The sequence below is a fragment of the Dama dama genome, chromosome 31 (genome assembly GCF_033118175.1).
Source record: "Dama dama isolate Ldn47 chromosome 31, ASM3311817v1, whole genome shotgun sequence".
Classification (NCBI taxonomy): domain Eukaryota; kingdom Metazoa; phylum Chordata; class Mammalia; order Artiodactyla; family Cervidae; genus Dama; species Dama dama.
Genome location: NC_083711.1, coordinates 31,287,095 through 31,311,900, shown reverse-complemented (window position 1 = coordinate 31,311,900; position 24,806 = coordinate 31,287,095). Strand labels below are relative to the sequence as shown.

The 24,806-nt window shown below is 35.7% G+C and overlaps 1 protein-coding gene across 1 annotated transcript in view; it reads left to right on the top strand.

The window, feature by feature from the left end:
- Positions 1-24,806, top strand: part of ROBO1 (roundabout guidance receptor 1) — a 442,006-nt gene that overhangs the window by 307,236 nt on the left and 109,964 nt on the right. Inside the window, exons 4-5 of the mRNA XM_061134342.1 lie at positions 22,089-22,209; positions 22,708-22,846. Of these exons, the coding sequence (XP_060990325.1) occupies positions 22,089-22,209; positions 22,708-22,846 (260 nt within the window). The remainder of the gene's footprint in view (positions 1-22,088; positions 22,210-22,707; positions 22,847-24,806) is intronic.

Below are 24,806 nucleotides of genomic sequence, written 5' to 3'. Positions count from 1 at the left end.
CTCAGTTGCAGTCACCATCCACATTGATTTTGGAGCCCAAGAAAATGAAATATAACACTATTTCCACATTTTCCCCAGCTATTTGCCATGAAGTGATAGGACCAGATGCCATGATCTTAGTTTTTTAATGTTGAGTTTTAAGCCAGCTTTTTCACTCTTCTGTTTCCACCTTCCATCAAGAGCCTCTTTCTGCCAGTAAAGTGGTATCATCTTCATATCCGAGGTTGTTGATATTTCTCCCTGCAATCTTGATTCCAGCTTGTGATTCATCCAGCCTGGCATTTTGTATGATGTACTCTGCATAGAAGTTAAATAACCTGGGTGACAATATACATCCTTGATGTACTCCTTTCCCAATTTGGAGCCAGTCCATTGTTCCATGTCCAATTCTAACTATTGCTTCTTGTCCTGCATATAGGTTTCTCAGGAGGCAGCTAAGGGACCTAGAGATTGTTATACTGAGTGAAATTAGAACAGAGATGGACAAATATCATATACTATCGCTTATATGTGGGATCTAAAAAAAAAAAGGGTACAAATGAACTTATTTATAAAACAGAGATAGAGTTACAAGTGTAGAAACAAAACTTATGGTTATGAGTGAGAGAAGGCAGGGAGGGAGAAACTGGGAGATTGGGGTTGACATACACACACTACTATATACAGAATAGATAACTAATATGGACCCAAAGTATAGCACTGGGAAGTCTACTCTATGCTCTGCAATGGCCTATATGGGAAAAGAGTCTTAAAAAGAGTGACTGTGTGTGTATGTGTAACTGGTGCACTGTACTGTACTGCAGAAGCTAACATAACATTATGAAGCATCTGTCCTCCAATAAAAATTAAGAAAAAAAAGAAAAAGCTAAGCAGACTGTCTGGGACCTTGTAGACCTTGTAAATAGTTTCACTTCCCCTCAGAACAAGGTGTGAAGCATCAGAGATTTCTCAGAAGCATCCTCCACTCACTGGACTACACAGTAAGGAACGGTAGCGGCTGAGAACAGTGGGAGCTTTTTCAGTAATCTCTCTTAGGAGGTAGTTGGAGAGAAAAGGTTATGTTCTGGATCTGCTGTGAAGTAATTGCCAATGGAATTTGCTAAAAGATTGGATGTGGCTTGTGAGAAAAAGAAAAGGATTATCTTAGGCCACTGGTCTGAGCAACCGAAAAGGTCAAGATGCCATTGCCAGAGATGCCATTAACTGTAGAAAGAGGAGATTTGAAATGGGAAGTATCAAGAGCTCAGTTTTAGACATTGTGATTTTGAAATTTGTATTAGATATCCAAGTATAAACGTCAGATGGGCAGTTGGAAACATGAGTCAGATCATCAGAGTTGAGGTTGAGGTTGGAGAAAAATTTGAGCTGTGGTAGACAAAACAAGTACTCATTACCAGGCAGTTACCCCCTCTTTCTGGGCAGAAGAAAGGTTCTGCTTCCCAGTTTCCTTGCTATGGGGCAAACCCATTTGGCTGGTTCAGCTTCATGAGCTAAGAGTGAAAATTAAAGATGTTAAATACTAGTGAGTGAGCCTCCAACACTCTTTCTCTTTACCACGGGGCAACTAAGCTCATGTGTTTGGGTGGACTCCAGGAGTTGGTGATGGACAGGGAGGCCTGGCGTACTGTGGTTCATGGGGTTGCAAAGAGTCAGACACGACTGAGCAACTGAACTGAACTGAACTGAACCAAGGAAGACACGTGTTCCAGGACACCCAAAGAGCCTGGGTGCCTGAGTTAGGTGTAGCAGAACTTTCCACCCCACACTCCTGCCTTCCCCTGGTGGTCATGTAGAAAGAAGGAGAAATAAGTTTTTGTTGTAGTAAATCACGAAGAATTTCTTAGCAGAGACTCATTAGCCTATCTTAATGAACATGGGCGTCATCAGCTTGTACATATTACTTAAAAAACAGGAGACTGAAATCACCAAGGGAGTGATTATACATAGAAAGGAAAAGAGATTCAGTGTTTAGCTCTCAGGGAAAAGAGGCAGAAAGAGCAGTGGGGACTGAAAGGAAGCAGTCAGTCAGTAAGAAAAGAAAACCAGAAGGGTGGCCAACTGAAGATGGTACTTTAAGGAGGTTGCAGTGACTGAGTCAGTTGCAGCCTGTAGATCAGGTAATATAAGGATTGAGAACTGACCCTTGGAATTGACAACTTGGTGGTCATTTTTGACCTTGATAATAGCAGTTTCAATTTAATAGTGGGATTAAAACTCACTGAACTGGTTCAAAAGAAATTGGAAAGATTGAAATCAGGCACATTAGAATTGTATAGACAATTCTTTCTGTGTTTTATCTAATAAAATAGTTAAAACATAAAGGTGTTGTAGCCTCACATTTTGAAAGTCTTAGTTAACCTTAAATGTTTTGTTTTGTGTGTATGCATATATATGTATCTATGCATTTTTGTGTGGCAAAAAAGGTGTAAAACTGCTACGGTAAATTTTAGTTTTTAAAACATTCTTGGAACTTCCTTTTATATATTAAACTAGAAGAAATGTTGTGGTTTATGCCAAAGTGCTTTATTATAGAATTTTCATTTATGTTTTACTGTCTAGAAGATGCTATCCTGTAAACAAAGGGCACTAATGCCTCCACACATTAGTAGACACAGATGTACAGAACAGACTTTTGGACTCTGTGGGAGAAGGCAAGGGTGGGATGTTTCGAGAGAACAGCATGTATATTATCTATAGTGAAACAGATCACCAGCCCAGGTGGGATGCATGAGACAAGTGCTCGGGCCTGGTGCACTGGGAAGACCCAGAGGAATCGGGTGGAGAGGGAGGTGGGAGGGGGGATCGGGATGGGGAATACATGTAACTCCATGGCTGATTCATGTCAATGTATGACAAAACCTACTGCAATGTTGTGAAATAATTAACCTCCAACTAATAAAAATAAATGAAAAAAATAAAATAAAATCAGTATAAGAGCCACCTCCTGTCAGGAATCAGACACTTTAAAGTTGAAATAACCTATGACTATGAAGCAATGCCAAGATGTTAATGTAAAAATAATTTTAAAATCATTTAAATGCTGCCAACATGATGATGCACAATATTGTTCCATATGCCAAGAAGTTGTAACATTTTGAAACTTTTACTGTTTCTAAGACCATCTGTGTGTTTTGTGTAAATTATGACTGTTAAACTGATAAAACACTGGAGGTAAAAAAGCACATTTATACATGCAGCGAAATGATAGATGAAAAATCGGCAGTGTGTATACAAAATTACTGCTCTTATTTAGATCATAATTGTTTTTGTTGGATTTTCTTCCCTTAGGCAAACTAAAATTGAGTAATTAAAACAAAAACTTAAAACAGAAACATAATGCCTGATGTTAATTCTAATTCTTTTTTTTTTTTCAAGAATGCAAAGTAAATTCTTAAGACATGTTGGTTATTAGATATTTTATGTGGTTCTTCTTTCCTCAGCTTTGTTCTTGAATGATTGTTTTCATTTCTATTGTCAAAGTACTTTGCCAAATGTGTTGAGTACAGACAAACAGGAGATTAAAGCACATATTATCTTTATGAAAGGCATATGAAGATTGCATGGTTATTGCTACAGTTTTGGTTATAGGAATTTCTAGAGTTCTTTAATGTGGTGGCTTTCTTTGTTGAAAATTTAAAGTACAACGCTCCCAGCTGTAGGAACAAAGCCACACCCTACAAAAAAGGAAAATATGTAATTGAATTGTAACTGCACCTGCATTTTTTGATGTTCTAAGTCATTTCTTTTTACCCTGACCAGTATTCCAAGCCAAATTTTAGATCTCTGATGATTATAAACCAGGAATATATAAAAAACATTTTCTTATTTTCCTACCTGAGAGGAGAATCTTTTAGAACTTTTTTGGCATGTATTCCTTAGAATAATCTGAAAGAGGCATTAGATGGTTTTTGTCTCTAGTGTTCTTTCTTGTCTTCCCCCACCCAAACCTGAGTATTTATGTTGAGAATGAGAAATAGAAGGGAAGGCTGGGTTAAATAGATTTACTCCATATATCTGACACTTAAGACATAACCATTATTATTAATAAGTGAATTTTTCCCCTAGAAATGAATTAGAGGACCTAAGACTTTTTTTTTTTTTTTTTGCCGTAGAACATTTAGATATACTTTATAAAAACTGATATATTGCTTTTATCTCACTGTGTTTTGGAAATATTGTACTTAAACTCAAGATTTTTTAAATTGTTTGTTTATTTTTGGCTGTGCGGGTTCTTCATTGCTACATGGGCTTTTCTCTAGTTACAGTGAGTGGTGATTACTATGTGTTGTGGTGTGCAGACCTCTCATTCTGGTGGCTTCTCTTGTTTCCAAGCTTGGGCTCCAGGGTGCGCAGACTTGGGTAGTTGCAGAGAGTGGGCTCAGTAATTGCGCATCCCGGCTCTAGAGCACACCTCAGCAGCTGTGGTGCACAGGCTTAGCGGCTCCTCAGCATGTGGGATCCTCCCGGATCAGGAATCAAACTCGTGTCTCCTGCATGAGCTGGAGGATTCTTAATCACTGATCCAGCAGGGAAGCCCCTCATGATTATTTTGTATGACCAGAAAACTGAGAATGTTTAATAAGATTGGGGAAAACAATACCGTATATGGAGAGAAAAAAAAAATCTGTGTTCAAGTAAAAAAACTAAAATTGCCCTTGAATTAAAGAAAAAGATAAATACAGTTGAAAGTACATACCACAAATAAATTCCTAGACTACAAAAGGGCAAAACTGTGTGTAAATATTGTCAATTACAGAATTATGTTGCTGACACGTAGACCCAAAAAGGCCAATAAAAAATTGTTAGCATGATCTTGAGCTTCTGAACGGAGTGAATCATCATTGGTAAAAAGAGAATAGAAACTCACTAGTGCCAAAATATTGTGAAATGGTACTAAGCTTATTTAAAAATGTGCCATTTATTTTGAATTTGTAGACCTGGGGTAATTTTAATATTGCTACCTTAGTAAAAAGTTAAGTATGTTAAAATCATGCTAGTTTTGGGAGAGTCACACAATTGTTCAATGTCTGCGGCATGTTTCTGATATCTTTTTATTGGTTCTCTACAAAATAAACATTCTCTTGATGGTAGCCACAGGTATGGCAGGCATAATGTCAGAAGGAACTAGCCCATCTCTCATAGAAGATATAAATAAAATGTATTTAATTCATTTATAAGCGTAAAAACAAATGTATTATAAGTTAGATGATTTACGGTATTCAGTAGTACCTGCTGCTGTTTAATCACTGAGTCATGTCCCACTCTTTTGCGACCCCGTGGACTGTAGCCTGCCAGGCTCCTCTGTCCATGGGATTTCTCAGGCAAGAATACTGGTGTGAGCTGCCATTTCCTCCTCCAGGGGATCTTCCTGACCCACAGATTCAACCTGAGTTGCCTGAATTGCAGGTGAATTCTTTACTGCTGAGCCACCAGAAAAGCCCCACAGTGGCTGTTGCTTAGTATCCCAGTTGTGGCCAACTCTTTGCGAGCCTGTGGACTGCAGCATGCCAAGCATCTGTCTCCCTCACCATCTCCTGAAGCTTGCCCAAGTTCATGTCCATCACATCAGTGATGCAGTGATACCTCTGTGTGTGTGTGTGTTAGTTGCTCAGTCGTGTCTGACTTTGCGATCCCATGGACTGTAGCCCACCAGGCTCCTCTGTCCATGGAATTCTCCAGGCAAGAGTGCTAGAGTGGGTTGCCATTTCCTTCTCCAGGCGATCTTCCTGACTCAGGGATCGAACCCGGGTCTCCTGCATTGCAGGCAGATTCTTTACCATCTGAGCTGAAGGGAAGTCCCTGATCACTGGTTATTGCAAGGACACCAACAATTAACTACTCTACCATAGTCAGAACAGTAGCTAATGTATGTTCAGCACTGCCATGTACAGATTCTGTATTATCTCATTTAATCCCCTTTGAAACTCGGTGAATAAGCTATGTTCTTTTCATTACGTTACACTTACACCTGCCAATCATGTCTTAATGGAGACGAGGAGGAAGCTAATGCTAGTGATAATGATGACGAGGAGGAGGACGTTGACATTAAACACTCAGTGCCACACTCACTATGTGCCAGGCCCCGTTCTAAGCGCTTTATGTATATATTGACCGTTTTATCCTCACAGCAGGCCTGTCACATAAATACTAAAATTTCACTCATGCAGTGGTTAACTCCGAACTGGCTGTGGAGACATCTGCCTTTTGTTTACTGACAGCATTTTCTAAAGGTTCCATAGATTTTGCCACATATATAAGGACTCTGAGAATTTGCTTTTAGTGCAAATTTCAACTCAGAATTGCAGCAACTCTTAGTCTTCACTGTGAAATATTGTCTTTGAGTTTGTAAGGGTCTGGAGAGATGAGTTCACACAGTGGAGGTTATAGTGGTTTTGAAACTAAACTAGGTACATTTGAGAATTAGTCCATATTATGTCCAATAATAACAACTGTAATATAACAAAGATCTATAAAATTTGAAGTTTGGTACGTTCACGAAAGATGACCTATAAATGGCCAAATTCAGTCAAATATGTTCAACTAGCCAGTTATAGTTTAACCAAGAGTTCAAATAAACTAAAACCATATATTCTGGACAGTAGAGGTCTTTCCTCAAAAGATATTAGGAGATTTTCTAAAGAGGATGGTAAATGACTCTTCGCCATTTGGCATTTAAGGAAAGGAGGATTTATATTAAAAGAGAATGAGTCAGAGGATGATTTAACTGACTATATAGTCAATTGTGCAATTTGTGGATTAGCTAGATTATAATTTCATGAGCTGTACACACATCAAAAGTTATTAAGGAATTATACGAAATTATAAGAAAAATTAAGCAATTATAAGAAATTAAATGAATGGGAAATTAAATAAAAATATTGATGTAGTAGCTTGGCAATTTTATATAAATACAATAAAATGTTGTAAAAGCTAAATAGTAACAATACAGTGTAGATGGTAAACGTCATCCTGGACTCATTTCTGAAATTCCAGATAATTTTCTTTCAAATAACCTTTTACTGTCATTTACCCAGAATTATGTCATTTTAGTATTTAAAAGAAGAGTTTAAAAGAGTTTCATGTTTGAAACTTTTAACTTTTAAGTTAAAATTTAGAGATGACTAATACATATTGTTTCCATCTTCTTTGTTTGTGGCTTTGTGACATAGCTTTTTAAATGACTTGTCTTATTTTTTGAGATAAGCTGTGTCTTGAGTTTTAATTTTTTTCCTACCTGTCCTCAAAGCAGCCTGCTGCAAATATGTCATATGTCTTACAAATTTTTTGTTACTTAGTTGAAAAAATAAATTACAAAGAAATGCTTTCATTGTTACTTATTCTTTTGGAAGCCATAGTCCAGAAACCATTTTATTATCAATTTCATCTACTTATCACATCCCTGTATTAAGACCTTATTCATTCTTCTTTGAAAAACGTGGGGAAAATTTCAGTGTCTGTATGTTTTAGCATGAAGAGCAAGGACATTTAGTGGCCTTTTCTTAAGGTTTTAACTTAGATAAGATGACTAACCATCCTGGTTTGCAGGGACCTGTCCTAGTGTTAGCACTGAAAATCCCAGTCCCAGGAAAATAACCTTTAGTTATCAGAAAACTGAGACAGTTGGTCACGCTATAGATGGTTTAAAGTAATTGATTTAGATATGAATGAGAAAACACACCAATACAGGGTATCAGTAAAATGTGGTTTAAATAGAAGAGTTGTATCTGAATCATTTCTTTCATAAGCAAGTCAAAGGTTTGAAAGTCATGAGTGAAGTTCAGAGAAGAATTCAGTTATACATAAAAGATGATTTAGCACCTCCCATTCCCCATGCTAAGAGGTACAATTGTTAGAGTGCAATATGTCATCAGTTCTTTTTCCAGTCCTTCTCTGCTTCCTGTGTGTCTTTGTAGGCTTCTTTGATTTCCCTTGTTGGTGTGATATTTTGGTAAAAAGCAGCTGACTCACATCCCATCCAGATCCCCAGGGTCCTCCAGACCCTTCATAAATTTGGCATTCAGCCCTCCCCTTGCCAATTGCTTCCTTTCCCCCCAATTCCCACATGTCTCCCTCCTAAGCCATCTGCTCCTCCTCCCTTCCTTCGATCAGCGCTTTCCTCTGGTCTTCCAGCTTCTTTCATTGTTCAGTGTCTGTTGCTTCCTTTTCCCCTCTATTCCCCGACAGGAAATCAACATGCTTTATGCAGTTGATGTCATAGAGCCCCTTTTCCCTGAGAAGTTAAATTTGTGTTCCTGCAAAGTAAATAGGTCATTCTGTTGTGTGAAGGTCAAAGGAAACTGGTGTATTGAACCAGAATTTTCTTTCCTGTCTTACATAGTTATGCACATTATATATTTCATCTTTTTTTAAGAATAAATTTTTATTCATGATTTAAATATAAGTTATTCAGTATGAATCTATTATATGAATCATGGGACCAAAGAAATGAATTAAAAAGTAAACTTATGTCCTCTCATACTTAATTTTCATAGTTAATCACTGAAATCCAGTGTATTAATAAAAGTCAATAGTTTTATATAAGACATGTAATAAATTCAGGTTTTAAAACTTATACACTTGATTTTATAGACATTTGATCTCTGTAAATTTCATTGTTTCCATCTGTGACATAATACCTATATTAGTTTACAGTGTCCTTGTGGGAAATCATTGAAAAAATACATACGTCATTTTAAATGGTGACACACTCTTCATGGATTAGTAATCAGTATTCTGGTTTTCATTATTGTTAGTATATCTGCTTGACCTCTGGATATATTCAGCAATCAAAAACTGGGTGGAAAAAATCAGGAACTGTTTATGCCATAGCAATTTCAACTTTTCCAAATAAACAAGAAGACCTTGTATATATGTATATATGAAACAGATTCGGCATTTGTCCATCTAATTTTCTGTTTATATTGATTTACAACTGTGAGAAAATAAATTTCTACAGAATCAGCATGAGTACTTAGTACGGGTGAATATTATGAGTAAGTAATTTTTCAGACTAATACTGGTATTAAGAAACTAATTTGAATCTTTGTTCATCCTTATTGTGAAATGCAATAACCAATGGGGGACTCCACAAGAGAATTAAGTCCTAATGCCCTCAGGCATGTAAATCCATGGCTGATTCATATCAATGTATGACAAAACCCACTGGGAAAAAAAAAAAAATAATAATAATAATAATAAAAATTAAAAAAGAAAAAAAAAAAAAAGAACATATCTAAATTAATCTTAAGTGATTATCTTAAGTTGCCTCAGGATTTCATCCAAAACAATAAAAATAAACTACAGCAATTTAAATACTGAGTTAACTTTAACTTATGGCCATTTGGGGGAAGTCTGAAGCTCCTTTTTGAAACAGCATTAATTAGTAGACCTTGGTCACATATTTTAATTGGTACAAATACTAAGCTAATAATAGCTTCCCTATTTAGTAAGTTTATAATGAGAATCTAACCAGAGTGGTGAGAGTATTTTGAAGAATCACAATAACAGCCTCATTGTAAATGTTATTTTCAATAGTCCTCTCTTGATTTCCAGTTAATGTTTGCTCCTCTTTGATATTGATAACTTGGAGACAGGAGAGACCAGAGACTTTCAAGTTCAGAATGAAAAGGAACCCTTTTGTATTATTTAGAGGACAAAATAAAACAAACAACCCCAAAAAACCAACACTGATAAAACTGGCATATCCTGTTTTCGATCAGTTTTTTTAAGTGTATATAAAATATGTCTCCTTCCATATGACATATACTCTTGGGGCCTCTGTAATTTATAGTCTACATGCCCATTTTTGTCTGGGTCCCTTAGGACATCTAGTTGTAATTCCTAATAAAATCCTTGTAAGTCCATATAAAATGACTCGAGTGTCAGAGAGAGGATGCAAGTATGTTTGGATGCAGAGATAAAGTAGCAGAGGCTAAAGAGTGCCAGATGGAATGTTTTCTCGTTTAATAAATAATCTTTGGTGACATCAGGAAACAAAATACTATAGCACTTTTAAGTTTCTTCGAAAAAGTATAATGAACTTTCACATGAGTCAAATTCTAACGTGTGAAAAATCAGAATACTCTTGAACAGTTTTGGTATTGTGCAACATTGATTTGTGTTCATACTGACTGTCACTACTCTTTCAAATCTCTCAAAATGTTTCTGGCTTTCTGAAGTTTTTTTCCAGATATGTTTTCTCCAAAATAGTTTTGAATATTTTTCCCCAAAGCTAGTCTCAGCCAAATATTAGTTTCAGGAGTGCCTGGCACCTTCGATATGGAACTCAGCCGAGTCCTAAAATTCACTGGGCCATAACCTGATGTGGATATACACAGCCTCTCAGCATCCGGGATCCTTCAGTGAGAGAAGATGTTCCAGAAGGCAGAAAACCTCTCAGAAATTTGAGTGGTTAGCTAAGAAAAAGTTAGAGCTCTTAATTCAAAGTAATTATCAATGGAGTACACTGCCATAAGTATTGTAACTGCAAAATAAACACACGTGGTTAGAGACGGAGCTCATAATAGCAATTTCCGATTAGCGAGATACCCTGAGAGAGTTGATTTAAAATGTTTTCGTCCCCTTGTTTGTGCCTGATAATGCATGCTCATTCAAGAAACTGGGTTTCTTCACATTCCAATCACTCTGATATATTTGATCAGGCAATTACAGTCTTCCAAATAGCCAAGGACTAGTGGCATTTTACTACTGTCTGGGAGCACTTTGTTTAATTATAGGTTAAAGTAGTTTGCCAAATTAAAGGTACAATCTTTTTGTGGTTTAAAGGATGGTGTTCCAACCAGTTTATTTTATTTTCGATGTTCTATTAATCATGGATGAAATGTTTCTCTAGAAATACAGTTTTAAAATTTATCTTAAAACCTTGCTTATAAATCTTGCCTATAATTTGGAAAATATTTAAATAATATAAGAATACTTTTTGTAAATTCTCTAGTTTTTAAAAGTTGACTTTTCTAAAAGCTTGTCATTTCAGTGTTTGCTCATGATGACCCAGACATAATTTTCTGTTTACCACAGGAAGAATGAGTTGTAATCTTTAAAAAACAAAATAGTAAATTGAAAAATGCATTTGAGTATACAGCATTCTCCCCTAAAAACATGGTTCAAACTGCAGAAATCACATAAATTATTTTTAGCCTTTATATTTAAAATTATTTTTAATCTGAGCAAAGGGATTGGGATTTTCATTACCTGTAATTGGCTAAAATTGGTTTTATCTATTTCTCCATCTTGTTCATAATTGTTACTTGTAAAGATGCTCTCTCAAAAAATAATCCCAAGTCTTATGCTGAGGCTGATGTCTGATTTAATGCTGATTCTGCCTTTCTTTTGTTTAAAGGTGAGTTGCTTTAAAAGTACTAATACTCTATTAGTAACATCTGACCACTTCAAGTTTTATCTCCTTAAGCCTGAAGAATTTGATAATATGATAAATCATACACTTGTAAAATAATCCAGTGTGCATTAAGAAAATTACTAACAGATGGCACAGGTTTTCTCTTCCTAAATCTTACAAATCCAGGTGATCACGAAGCTTTAAAGGCGGATCACACTAGAAAAAGGCTCATGTTTAAGTCACCTTTAAGAGCATCATCTTGTATAGGAAAATTTCAAAAGCAGTTGAACTCAATCTGTATAATACTAGTTGAAAATAATGGAACTCTGTCTCCTTGAGTGGATAAAGTGTAGTTTGCTAAGGAATCCATTATTTCTTATGTCTTTGCCTTTTAGCATTCATGATGTCACTCTTCTCTCACCTAGATACATCATATCACCATATTGCATTATGCATCATGCTTATAAAAGATCATGTCAGATTTTCTCATCTTTATTAGGAAAACTTATACATATCCTGTTCAGATTTTAAATATGTCATAGTAATAAGTACATGCTTACATGGGAAAAGAAGAGCCATCCCTCCCTAGAGGAACTTATGTAAGATATTTACCTAACTAGATTTCTCCTACAAAGAACAAATGCATATGTGAAATGTAAACAGGTCCGTCTTTTCCACTGGCAGCTAGGTGGATTAATGGCAATTAGTTTGGCTATTCGGATCACTCAGGCTTAAATATGGAGTGTAATGGAAGGAGGGCCATCAATCTAATGCTCTCAGGGAGGTCCACCAATAGCACCTATTTCTTCCCCAAGCCATTGAGTCTCCCAGTCTATATGAGAAGTTGCTGATTTGTAGTTTGTGGCATGAGAAGCACAGAAAATAGGAGCTCTTGTTTTCTGTCCAAAAGTAGGAGCACTAGGTAAACTTTACTTTGGATTTATGTAGAGTGAACTAAAATCACTTGCTAAATAATCTGGGGCAAGTTTCTGATATGCTCTGAGCATTAGTTTTCTCATCCTTTAATAGAAAAATATATCTCACCTGTGAGACTGTTATAAAAATGAATGATGATGCATGCAACAATGCCATATACATAGCACGTGTTGCTACCTCATGGTTCTCATTAATCATGACAGTAATGATATTTCAGATTGTTGTTTAAATACAGTAGTACATTTATGAAATTTACCACAGATTCACTGATGTATTTTTCATGTGTTTGAGGAGAAGACTGCCAAAAGCATTTTACACTTAGGACATAACTTTCTTCAGGTTTTTCCAGTTGTTAAGTCGTTTAAAAACTCCTATTGAAATGTTAGCATCTTTAAATGTATGTATTACTTTGGTATGAGGTCATCAGAATTTGAGTTTTTCTCCGTACAGCAACAGAAAAGAGTGTATTGCTAACAAATTCTCAAATATCAAGCCTTTCAATGAAGAGATGATGACCAAAATCAAAGAATTCTATGTATCCTACATCTCAGATCTTGAAAAAGCTGATAGTGTGCTTTCTTCATGGGAGTGGAACAAGATTCTAGAGATACAGAAAACTCCTTGCCACTGTAGAATTTCTGTTTTATATAGAAGAGAAACGGTAAGCATAAGATAGAATTTTTTGTTTGTTTTTTGTTTCTTATTGGTTTTAATCTTACTCTTTCACTTTCCCACTGACTGATATCATAAACATCCGAACCTTGCCCGCCTGAAAAGTTCTGAATGCTGAAACCTCCTATTTAGGTTTGTATGGAAGAAACCTAGGATTTGCGAAATTCTGAATTTCAAATCAAAGTTCAAACATAATTTATAGCCCTAGGGTTGGGATCAATCCAGAACACTGACATCCTTAACACTATTAATACTTTTTGCACGTATTTTCTGTTCAGAATGTTTTTGTCTTCACTGGGGAACTTTACTGTTTATGGTTGGAGAAAGATGGTTGCAAATGTATCATTCCAAATGGTGTTTGAAATACTCTTCAGGTAGACATTTTCACTTTTGTTTTTGCAGATAGCTATAGAAATATAAGGGACAGGATACATTTATTTTGATTTATTTATCCACAAGATGACCATTAGTTCTCGGGAAGTAGTGAGAAGTACATGTGCATAATTATGAAGATTAATGTAAGCCACGAAAAAGAGTTCCTTTAAGCTCTAGCTCAGACCTTTCTCCCCAAGATTCTATTCTGTCCCTCACATGTGTAAATTATCCTACTTGCTTTCTCTTAGGTAGTATGTAGATACATTTTCATTTGTTTTACCATGTGCTGTGATGGAGAAGAGGGGGTTATCTATCATCCTTTATCTTATCATGTGTCTGTTACAAAATGAGGCACACATTTGCCAAATAAGTGAGCTAGGTTCCGGCATAGTCTTGTGATCAATAAAAGAGAGTGAAGCAACTGACCATATGGATCTTGAATCTCTGACCCTGTCTGATGAGCTCTGACTCTGATTAATCAATTAAGCTTGTCACATGCAAGTCGCTTCTTGTTCTCTTGACTCTTTTAGATTAAAATACCACAAAACAGGGATGCGTGTTTATTTCAATTTATGGCTAATTTTAGGGATCTTAGTACTTGTATAGAATCTTAATAAACAGTATTAAATGTTAAATAAAAAGTATTAAATGCTTTTATTGCTTATTTATTTTTGCAGGTTACAAATTTATTTACGTAAACAAGTCTCCTTACTTAATTTCTGTACTTCATTTCTATAAAGTCATTGTGCCTTTCTGAATCCAAGAATCCCTTGCATCCTCAGCCTTGGTTTGGACTTTGTCTGCCATGGTTATATGTTTTCTTCATAATATAAGTGAATTTAAATTCCACAAGTAACAAAATAGTGTCTCTGGAAAAGGCATTATCTTAGCAAGGCATTTGGTGGTAAGGGAAATTCTCACACTGGACCAAAACTGTAGAAAAGAGTGAAGCGTAAGAACCCGTGGTGAGAAAAAAAAAGGATTTACTGTTTGAAAGTATTTTCAGCTGGTGGACATGTAACTCAAAAGAGCCAAGTGCTTAAAAATGAGCTTTTCTCCCCTCAAATATGATGAGCATTTGTCATCTTTATTTCTAGAATATAGTCATAATTCCTCCATAGATTTTTATTTCAGGCTATCCTAACAGTGACTGTATGTAAATTCAGAATTATAGCCAGATGGTTGGAAGAGGTGATAAAAAGCAATCCTGTTTTCGTAGGAAAGTGAAAATTGCCCATAAGACTTTGTTTTTACCTTTAAAACAGCAGGACATTGTTTCATGAGACCTGTGAAGGTACTAATACATTAACCTTAATGGCTGGGAACTAAATTAATTTCTCATATGCATGTAGAATACTACCATGGAATACGTAGAATTTTCAGAGGTAAAAATCAACTTAACTTACTTTGCGGGGATGGCTGGCACAGGCTGTTTTCTTCTCAAACCACTCTTTCATATTGCCTCCTTTTTATAGGATTCACTTTTGGGTTCTGATCTTAATGACTTGGGAACCAGACACCTGGGGAATCAGCTAAAAGCCCTCACTGTTTCATCTGCTCTCCATTTCACCGGCAGTCAGCAGTTGTCTGCCCCTGGTTTGGAATACAATAAATTAGAGATGGCTTTCCCGGTTGACTGGTTCAATAAAATGGTGTCCAGGAGAAAATGCCAAACCCAGGTCTTCATATTGACTTTGAACTACACTTAAGCAAGCAAAATAGGTGTCTTTTAAGAAGATAGGACTTCCTTTTTTTTTTTTTTAATTATTATTCCTTGTTAAAATTAGGATTCATGGCAAGATCATCTGGTGATATAAACTAGATATACAGAAAGGTAATAATTTATACCTTCACACAGGAAATCATCCTCTCCCTCTAACTTAGCTATGTCTCTCTGCAGGGCAGCTCCCACTTGCCTGCAATTAGCAGTACAGCCCTTCCTGTCGTAGTCTATAATCAAATTATCCTAGGTGTGCTTCTGCGGCATCAGACAGCCAACTACCAATTTATAAACTGCTATGAGGAAGAAATGAGAAGTTTAGTTGGAGAAATGAAAATCACAGGGAAACGCAGCTGCCATAGTCCTAGGCAACAATCCTCCCAGGCCTGTGTTTTCAGCTGGCAGCTCCCCAAGCTGTGGAGAGGGCCACGTGCCCCCACTGGGATAATTGCTTTTTTCTGCATGAGTCTCTTGTTGCTTCTCTCTGATGATCGAGTGTGTTTAAGCTCTTGGCAGAAATCATGTTGGTTTTTAAATGGTATTGTAAAGTGGCCCAGCAAACAAATGAAATTGGATCATGTTCTCTTGTATGCATGGAGCCCAAGCAAATATGGAATGCCAACGGAGAGATCCTAATTGCCTGTTTTTCCTCTCAATTCCCCACCTAGGTGAACAGTTGAAAGACCTACAATAAGTTACAGTTTTTGATTTTTTTTTCCCCCCTTGTAATACTCTCCCTTTTAATGTCACCAGGTAAAATGTAGAATAGTCACTTGTTTTCAATTTGTCATTTTCATAATTTCTTTACAATGTGTATGTACTTACCCAGGCATCCTTTTGTTGTACAAGATGTTTTGTGTGTGAAAATCTCGTGAACGTCATTCCTATTGTTAAATAGGCTATAAAGACCAAGGATGATTGGTAAGAATGGACAAGCAAATAGATAAGTAACATACAGATGAAAAAATTTCAGTGTGATGGAAATCTTACTAATTGTTTTTTTATAATCTATACTGAGAAAATATTGTAAATAGGAGCATATAATTTATTTTTCTTAGTTTAACCCACCTATGTTGTACAGTCTCTCATTTCGTGTGAGGAGTCCATATTGAACTGGTCATAAGTACATGGCAGCTAGGTATAACAACCTTTGGATAACCAGTATGAAATCAGATTACATCTCATCAAGAAGCTTGAGTGGGAAGTATTTAAGACAGTGCATTTCTTCTTCCTTCTTCTGCTGCTTTTCCTCTATCTCTCTCTTCTCTCTCCTTCTATTAAAGGTCCCTGTGAATCAGAATGAAGCAGGAATAATAGAAAGAGTTGAATTTTTTGGGGAAAATATACTGAGAGGCAAGTAGAGAGAAAATATGAAAAGTAGAGAGGAAATAAACTTTATTAGCCAGGAAGAAGAACTGTGATTTGCCTAACCATGGTTTATTATTTTGTTTATTCATCTAAAATAAAACTTATGTTGGAGATTTTAATATGAAATCATGTTGTTATGGATACATGAAAATCACTTCTAAAAACATTATTTTGTGTGACAAGGTTAGTACAGATAAATAGAATAAAGATTAAGTTCTTGAAATTTCTGTCTATACTTAAGTATTGATGGTGATTTGAGTGGTAGGTATAAATTATTTTAAATCAGTGTTTTTTGATAACTGAAGTTTTTCAAAAATTTAAATTTTGATCTACTTGCTAACTCCATTAAAATTTATGTTCCAAAAAGTGAAACAGCAAAACTATGAATATGTATATTAAAAAATATAAACTACCTATATTTGATATTAAACCATGGTTAGTAAAAACATAAAATTATTTAATTCTCAGCATGGCTTTTTATTAAATGTTCTTATTGAACTGCTTACCTGAGAGTGTGGATAAGAAATATTGCCCCATAAGAAAGACTGTATTCTTTTATAGTATGTAAGATCCAAATTATGTGAATTATCTTTTATTTGGTTATAACTTTTTAGATTGCTGCGGGACATGTAGTTATCAAACTCATTGCCTATCATATGTAAAGTATAATTGTACTACCACCAGTGTTTCTCCTTCATTTAGAATGCAACCTTTGTTTTTGAAAGTTGATGTGGTATATGTTAGAAGGCATGGATGCTTCAATTGGAATTGTTCACGTTAATGGTTGATACACTTGCAAACAGACTGGAAAGTGATGGGTATTTTTTCACCTCCTATCACTCTCTGCTCCCTGATCAAACAAGATATCTTTGGTGGGGGGGTGGTGGTGGTGGTTTTTGTTGTTACTGTTGTTGAATTAATGCTAAAGGTTAAAGAAATAAAAACTGTTACTCTGACTCTTCTTAACATGTCTCTGTTGAAAGGAGTCCTTAAGGACTACCCAAAACTGCCCTGAGGGTTAGTTCACCACGGTGAATGACTGGAGGCTATGACTGGCATCTGGGATACCTGTGTCTTATGTTCATTAAGTCTTAAACCCTTGCAAAGTACTCTTCCTCTAGTTGACAACAGCTTGGTATCTTATCTGTTCTTCAGGTCAAAGATCCAGGCAGAATTACAGCATTGCTATGAAGATATATTCTGCCCAAAGAGACTTAGTAGTGAACTGTTTAAGGATGATACCCTGTACTATAATTCAAAGCCTCTCTGCTCGTTTACTTTGCAAAGCAGTGTGAAAACATGATGAATAATCATTTTTCAGACAAAATAATTTCTAAACCCAAGTGCTTTAAAGCTACCACTCATATTAACCCTGCTATTGTCTTTACTACTGTAAATGAATATTTCTGAGTCTTTAATCTTTCAGAAAATTGTAAAAATTAAGTACTGCCCAATTTCCCATAGGTATAATGACACCTATTTGTGTCTTATGTGTATTATTTAAACATATTTCTCTTCTAGCATTCTAAATCAGTGTTCTTTTAATCCATTGTTAGGATCTATTTTAAAAATAGTATTTATAGTAAGAAACACAGATTTTGAATGCAACATCTACTTAAGGAAATGAGATAAATTATATGACAGTTTGGTGGTTAGCAATTTGAAATCGTCTTTGAAGCCCTTAATATAATTAGTGGTTTCGTTTTTGGTCTGCTGAATTCAAGTCACATTAGGTTAATGTAATTAAAAGCAGAAAAGATTTTGTGTAGCTGAACTAGTTAATTAGCCCCAGTTGGTTTAGTATGTTAACCTAGAGGTGTATGGATAACATTGTGGGGTGATGCCTGAAAAAAAATTCCTGTGTAACAGATACTTCAAATCATCTGACTTGCTTTAGGGTAGAAAATGAAGACATACCAAGAAGTTCATTTTAAGTTCATCTTTATTTCTGATTTTATGCACTGATTGCAGGGTAAGCTGTATATGCCATAGAATAACCAGACAAAAACCTTAATTTACTTTCTAAAAGCTTACTTCTCTGTGTGCAGAGATAATGTTCCTTCTTGTATTCTGGAAATAAGAATTCTGATTGTAGTTTTTTTTGTGCTCACCAGAAAAAAAATATGAAATGATTCTCTCCACTTTTGTTTGACAAGCTACATCTTATTCCTGATTTTTCTATATAATCTTATTAGTAAACAACACAATAAAGGAGATGAAAGCATTCTAGAAGGGATTTTCAATGACTCCAGAGAAGTCTTTAAGTACTAGGAAAGAAGGCTTTAACCCCTAAGGAAAAAATCAGTTATAGCTTCTTAAAGGGAAAATGCTAGTATATAAGAATCCCACATGTCAAATACATTGAGGTATTCCTTACCTTAATGTCACTAATTTTTTTTTTTTAACCTGAGACTGGTTCTGAAGAAAAATATAAAGTGTAAAGTTATTTGAAACTTAAAAAAAATTTTACCATCTCCTCCTTTCTCCTCCTCTGGCTCCTTGCCCAAAAGGAGCAACACCACTGGGAACTTTTTTGTTTTCATCTAGTATGTAGATAGCTGAGGCCCCCCTTTAAGCGCTGTCTGGAGCTTATGGAAATGTGGGCTTCTAATGTGGTTACTACTGAGGGCTGGTTAGGTAGATGGTAATGAGGAAGAGGGACCTCTGCTTGGATTTTTGACACAGGCTAGATGCCAGCATAATATCTGAAAGCTTAACACGTTCTGCATCCCCACTACCGGGATTATGTTAATTGAAGTGGTCCTGTTGCAGTGCAGTGTTTAACATTGTGTCTGTTCATTCTACAAACTCGTTTTTGATAGGTTTACAATTTGGCTGTCAGATCCAGCTGCAGGAAGAAATCTGCCAAGAAATATTTCTTAGCTTGTTTTAAATAGTGCTCTTTTCACAGTTACAGTATTTTGAATGTGTTAGAAGACATATTTTTCCTTTCTCTGAAGAGAGAGGAAATGTCAATTTTGGTTTACAAAGGGGCACTAAGATTTAGAATATACAAAGTCACCTTTTACAATCAATATTTGTATATGACAACATAAAATGGTGATTGTTAACAGTGGATTACTGTTGCAAAGTGGTATGTTATATTTGATTGGGGTTACAGCAGTAGGTATTTTTTCTATTCTTTTGTTTATTGAAAAGAAGAGGCCACCATGCAGTCCACATTTGTGACCATAGAGAATAGAATTATGGCTTTTGGTTTGCTCTGTTTCAGTTCAGCCATTGACATAATGCCAAAATCAATTTGAACTTATGGAAGTTGAAGACTGTCATTTTCATCCGTTATTTTTTCTGCTTCTGTTTTCGGTACTTTTTTTGTTTCTTCCTTCACTTTTGTCAATTTCTGTCTCTATCATCTCAAGGAAAAAAGTTCCTCCCAGGTTTAGTGAGGTTTGTTTGATTTTCCATTAAAGTTGTAATGTTCATTTTGGGCTATTTAACCCTTATTGCCAGTGAGTATAGCGTGGAATGTAGGGTTTTATAATGAAAATGTCTTGTTGATGGGATGGAAGTTATGTGGGAGCATTTATACTAATCTGGGGAGTCTTCTCACTGCTTTTTTCAGATAGAATAAGCATGTATGATATTATTTAATTTTAACCCCTCCCTCCTTTTTCATTTTAAGTCAGCATTTATCTTTAGATCAGAGCCAGGTCTTTAGAACAAGGCTTGTAAGCCTCAGCACTATTGACATTTTGCGTGTGTGATAATATTCTTTATGTGGTGGACTCCTGTGTATTGTAGTATATCATTGAATTGAAAATACAGCTTACAGAAAAGCATATATCACATGATTTTGCTTTGGTAAAAGTGTGTGTGTGATGTATATTTTATATCTCTATATCCATATCTACTCATCTGTATCTATACTGAGAGAGAGGGAGGGACAAAAGAAAAATGTTCACAAAGTGTTGATGGTAGTTAACTTTTGGAAGATTTTTTGTCATTTGACGTTTATTTGTTATTTTTATTCTGTTTGATAATTTAGATAAGTATATATGAAAAGAATAATTCTATCATTAACATATCTTGTAACTGCTAGAAACCTTTATAAAAATGCTTCATTAGATAATACACTAATTTTATCTACAAAAGCCATTTGCATTCATCAAAAATCTTTCAGGTGACTACTCTATGCAGGCGTTTTTCTAAGCATGAAGGACAGAATCGTGAACAATGTAGAGAAAAGTTACAGGAAGGTTCTTAAAATGATACGTGGAGAATCATGATCTTTTTTAATAAAAGGACTGAAAAAAAATCAAGTTCTAAAGCACCCCAAATTAAAACCACTTTGTTAATACTTGATTTGTCCTAAGACATAAAGATTTGGTTACAATCTCTAGTTTGGGGTATCTCAATTGAAATGAAGCAATTTAGGCATTTCAAAACAGTGTGACCTCTGCCATTACAAAGTAGTAAACTCCTGGTGCAGGATGAAAAAAGAATTCTATCTGAATGGTTCCTTCCTTCCTTCCTTCCTTCCTTCCTCCCTTCCTTCCCTCCTTGCTTGCTTTCTTTATATTTTTGTTTCCTCCTTTGTTTAATCTGTAGACTGTACAGAATAACTTTGAGGTCAAAAACCTCCATAAATAAACCGTCTGGAAGTTGTCCCTGACAAAACTTTTCTAAGGATCAGAGCTTTATAGATATTCATGGTTAATTGAACTCCACTCCCCACCAAAAGCGTATTAAATTAAGTAAAGATAGTTCAGTTTCATCATCCCAATCTTAATTCATGGTTAACTTCAGCCTACTTATTGTACGGCAAGTCTGCTTATATTTGTAATTAATTCTTCTTCAAGTAATTAAGTGTTCAAGAGTGTACCCAAATGAATTTCCAGATGATTTATTGGGATCTGTTCGGTCTCTGCCTCCTAAGTCCCTAAGAAACTGTTGGGCAGAAATAAAATCTATGTTTTTTAGGACATGTCAGTTTCTGCAGTGTTTTGGAAATTAAGATATATTCCTTTAAAGCTACTTTGGCAAGTTAAGTAATGAGAAATACTTTTGTTTTCACATCTTGTAATACTAGAATATGGTTCTTGAAATTACTTATAACTAATATGTATTTGCATATTAATTATAGTCACATTGTATTAAGAATTTCCCAAATAGCGCAGTCCTGTGATATAGCAAAGGAAACTATATTCAATATCCTGTGATAAACCATAATGAAAAAAAAAATAAAAAAGAATGCACATATATTTATAGCTGAATCATTTTGCTATACAGCAGAAATTAACACAGTATTATAAATCAAATATACATGAATTTTTAAAAATTTCCTTTTTCTTTGTTCCACTTATTAACCAAATTGCTCATGCACATTTTTGGTTTTCCTTTAATTAAATAATATGAAAGAACCCGGCCAGTCTGGAAACACAAATTTCTAGTTATACAGAATATAATAACTTTGCAAGAAATGTAGGTAAGGAAATATTTCGCCTCTTTTATATGGTATCTTTGGAATAAATTCTGTTTAAAGTTATTACCTATAAATATGGCAAATACTACACATCAGCTTTTTTATTTAATTAGGCTTTCTTTGCATGCTTAGAAAGTTGACTTCACTTACAAAGACCCCTGTCATATAAAAATTACTAAAGCGATTTTAATGATATTCATGTGAAACTTTTTTTTAAGATACGAGGAGGAAAGCTCATGATTACTTACACCCGCAAAAGTGATGCAGGCAAATATGTTTGTGTTGGTACCAACATGGTTGGGGAGCGTGAGAGTGAAGTGGCAGAGCTCACTGTGTTAGGTAAGTACAGTTTTATTTGACTTGCTTAACTGTAAAATGAATCTCTTGTTATTATTTAGTACAATTATGCAGCAATCTGCCAATGCAGGAGATGCGGGTTTGATTCTTGGGTAAGGAAGATCTTCTAGAGAAGGGAATGGCAACCCGCTCCAGTATTCTTTCCTGGAGAATCCCATGGACAGAGGGCTAGTGTCCTTGGGGTCTCAAAGAGTTGGACATGACTGAGCGACTAAACAACAACAAGGGAAAAAGAAATGGCCTCTTCTAGAAGGTAAACCAGTATTTTGGGAGTGGAAAAAAGACAGATGAAATTAGTAAAGCAGCCTTAGATAAAGTAGCCAAGACATAGAAAGACAAATAGGAGGGGACGCCACACCAAGAGAGGAGAAGTGGGGAACCCTGTGGAATACTTTTTTAAATAATAAATCTGCTCTTCCATAACATCCAGAATGGCTCTAAATTTCTGTATTTTTTTGAGATGACTTTTTCTAATTTTAGAGAGACCGTCCTTTGTGAAGAGACCTAGTAACTTGGCAGTCACTGTGGATGACAGTGCGGAATTTAAATGTGAGGCCAGAGGTGACCCTGTGCCCACCGTACGATGGAGGAAAGATGATGGGGAACTGCCCAAGTCCAGGTATGAATGAGAATTTAATGGTGGGATTCATCTACCCGGAATTGCTATGGTTCTCATCTGACCACTGTTCACATATAAGCCACTAGAATGGTTTTCTCTGGACTCTTTGATCTCCTTGGGCCAGACACAGTAACAGAGATAATTAGAATCAGAAGGTTGCCATGCTTTCTCTCAGAGTTTCAGATAAGACTGTACATTCATGACCCCAGCCTGCTCAGGAGCCCTTGTAAGATGTGCTATTCCTTAAACAGTTTTCTCTTTGTCCAACCAGACTACAGTTAATACCAGTGTCTTATATGGGAATAGGTAGGGAAAGGAGATACAGCACTAAAGATAGAACGATGAACCAATTAAAAGGCAGACTTCCTTTTCCGTAGCTACAGCATCACCAGGGAATGGTGGAACAGGTCAGAGTTGGTATCTGTCAAATCCTTGAATTGCCTAGAAGCAGAGATACACTCCCAGCCTTAGGGAATGAGGTAATGAAATGAAACTTTCAGGCTCTGTCTTGAGGCTGCCATCTCTCCTGTGGCCATTCATTCACCAAACATACCTTGAAGCCCCTATTAAGTTTGCAGGTTACAGCAATGGTTTAGATAAAGCTTCTGTTGTCAAGTGAACTCACCAAAGGAGACATGTATGGATAGATTCAGAGTAACATAGCAAACCTTTTTATTGCATAAAGGTAGACCTGTGGGAGCAGAAAATCAGGAGAGAGTTCTCAAAGGGAAGTGACAGAGAAGCAATGTCTTGAAAAATATATCAACTTGATAAACACAAAGAGGAGAAGAATATTCAGGGAAAGAGACATCATAACACAGACACAAATCTAAGAATGTTTTGTGTGGTGGGAAGTTAGCATGGCAGAACATGGGGCCTGGGGCAAGAGGTTACGGGAAATCATGCTGGAGACAGAGGCTGAATTCACAAGACTTTGTGTGGATTAAAGGATTTTTAATCATATGGCATGTAGTTGATGAGCCAAGAGAGACATTACTATGAACCCGATTGCTTTTAGAGAGAATAAAATATTTGGCATTAGGGCTATCACATCAGTGGGGGTGAGGCCAGTGCCTGGGTCACCATTGTTGTTGTCCAGATAAGAGATGTGAATTGCATGAATGGGGAGATAAGATGGAAATAGGATAGGGGTCCATTATCAAGACCAAACTGATGAATTGAATGATTTGTTACATATAGGGAGCTGGTGAAGGAAGACAGGTAGATTGTGTTTGGAGAGGGAGTTCTTTGATGTGCTAGGGTAAGAAAAGAAAGTTTTATATAACATATTAAATAGTAGGTCTCTGTGGGATATGATGTCTAATTACTAGTCAGGATAATGAATTTGAGCTTACATAAAATAGGAGCTAGAAATATTTGTGTAGTTGATCAATATATAACCTACTGGATAGTTTAACTCAGGGATTTCATGTAGAGTAAAAAGAAGATTAAAGTGAAATTTCAAGGAACATCCAAAATTTTAAGAAAAAGGAAGATGAGACAAGGCAAGAGAATTCTAACATGAGACTGTCTGGGTACAAATACCAACTCTGCCATTAAAATAGCTGAAGAACAAAGCCAGTTTACCTTACCTTCCTATGCTTCAGTTTTCTCATCTGCCAAATGGAGATGAGCATAATACTTTATAAGTTGTTATAAGAATTTTAAAATAGAAAACCTACAGAATACTTAAAGTCTGACATATAATCAGAATGTATCTAATGATCACCTAAATTTTACTGAGTACAGGAGCTTGAGGGAAGAACTGAATAAGTGCCAACTTTGCCCAAAAATATTCTGTTAAAAAAGTAGTTTAATGAAATATCATGTGTTAATGCGTATATATGGAATCTAGAAAGATGATGCTGATGAATCTATTTGCAAGGAAGCAATGGAGATACAGACATAGAGATTAGACTTATGGATGCATAAGTGGGAAGGAGGGAGAGGGTGGGATATA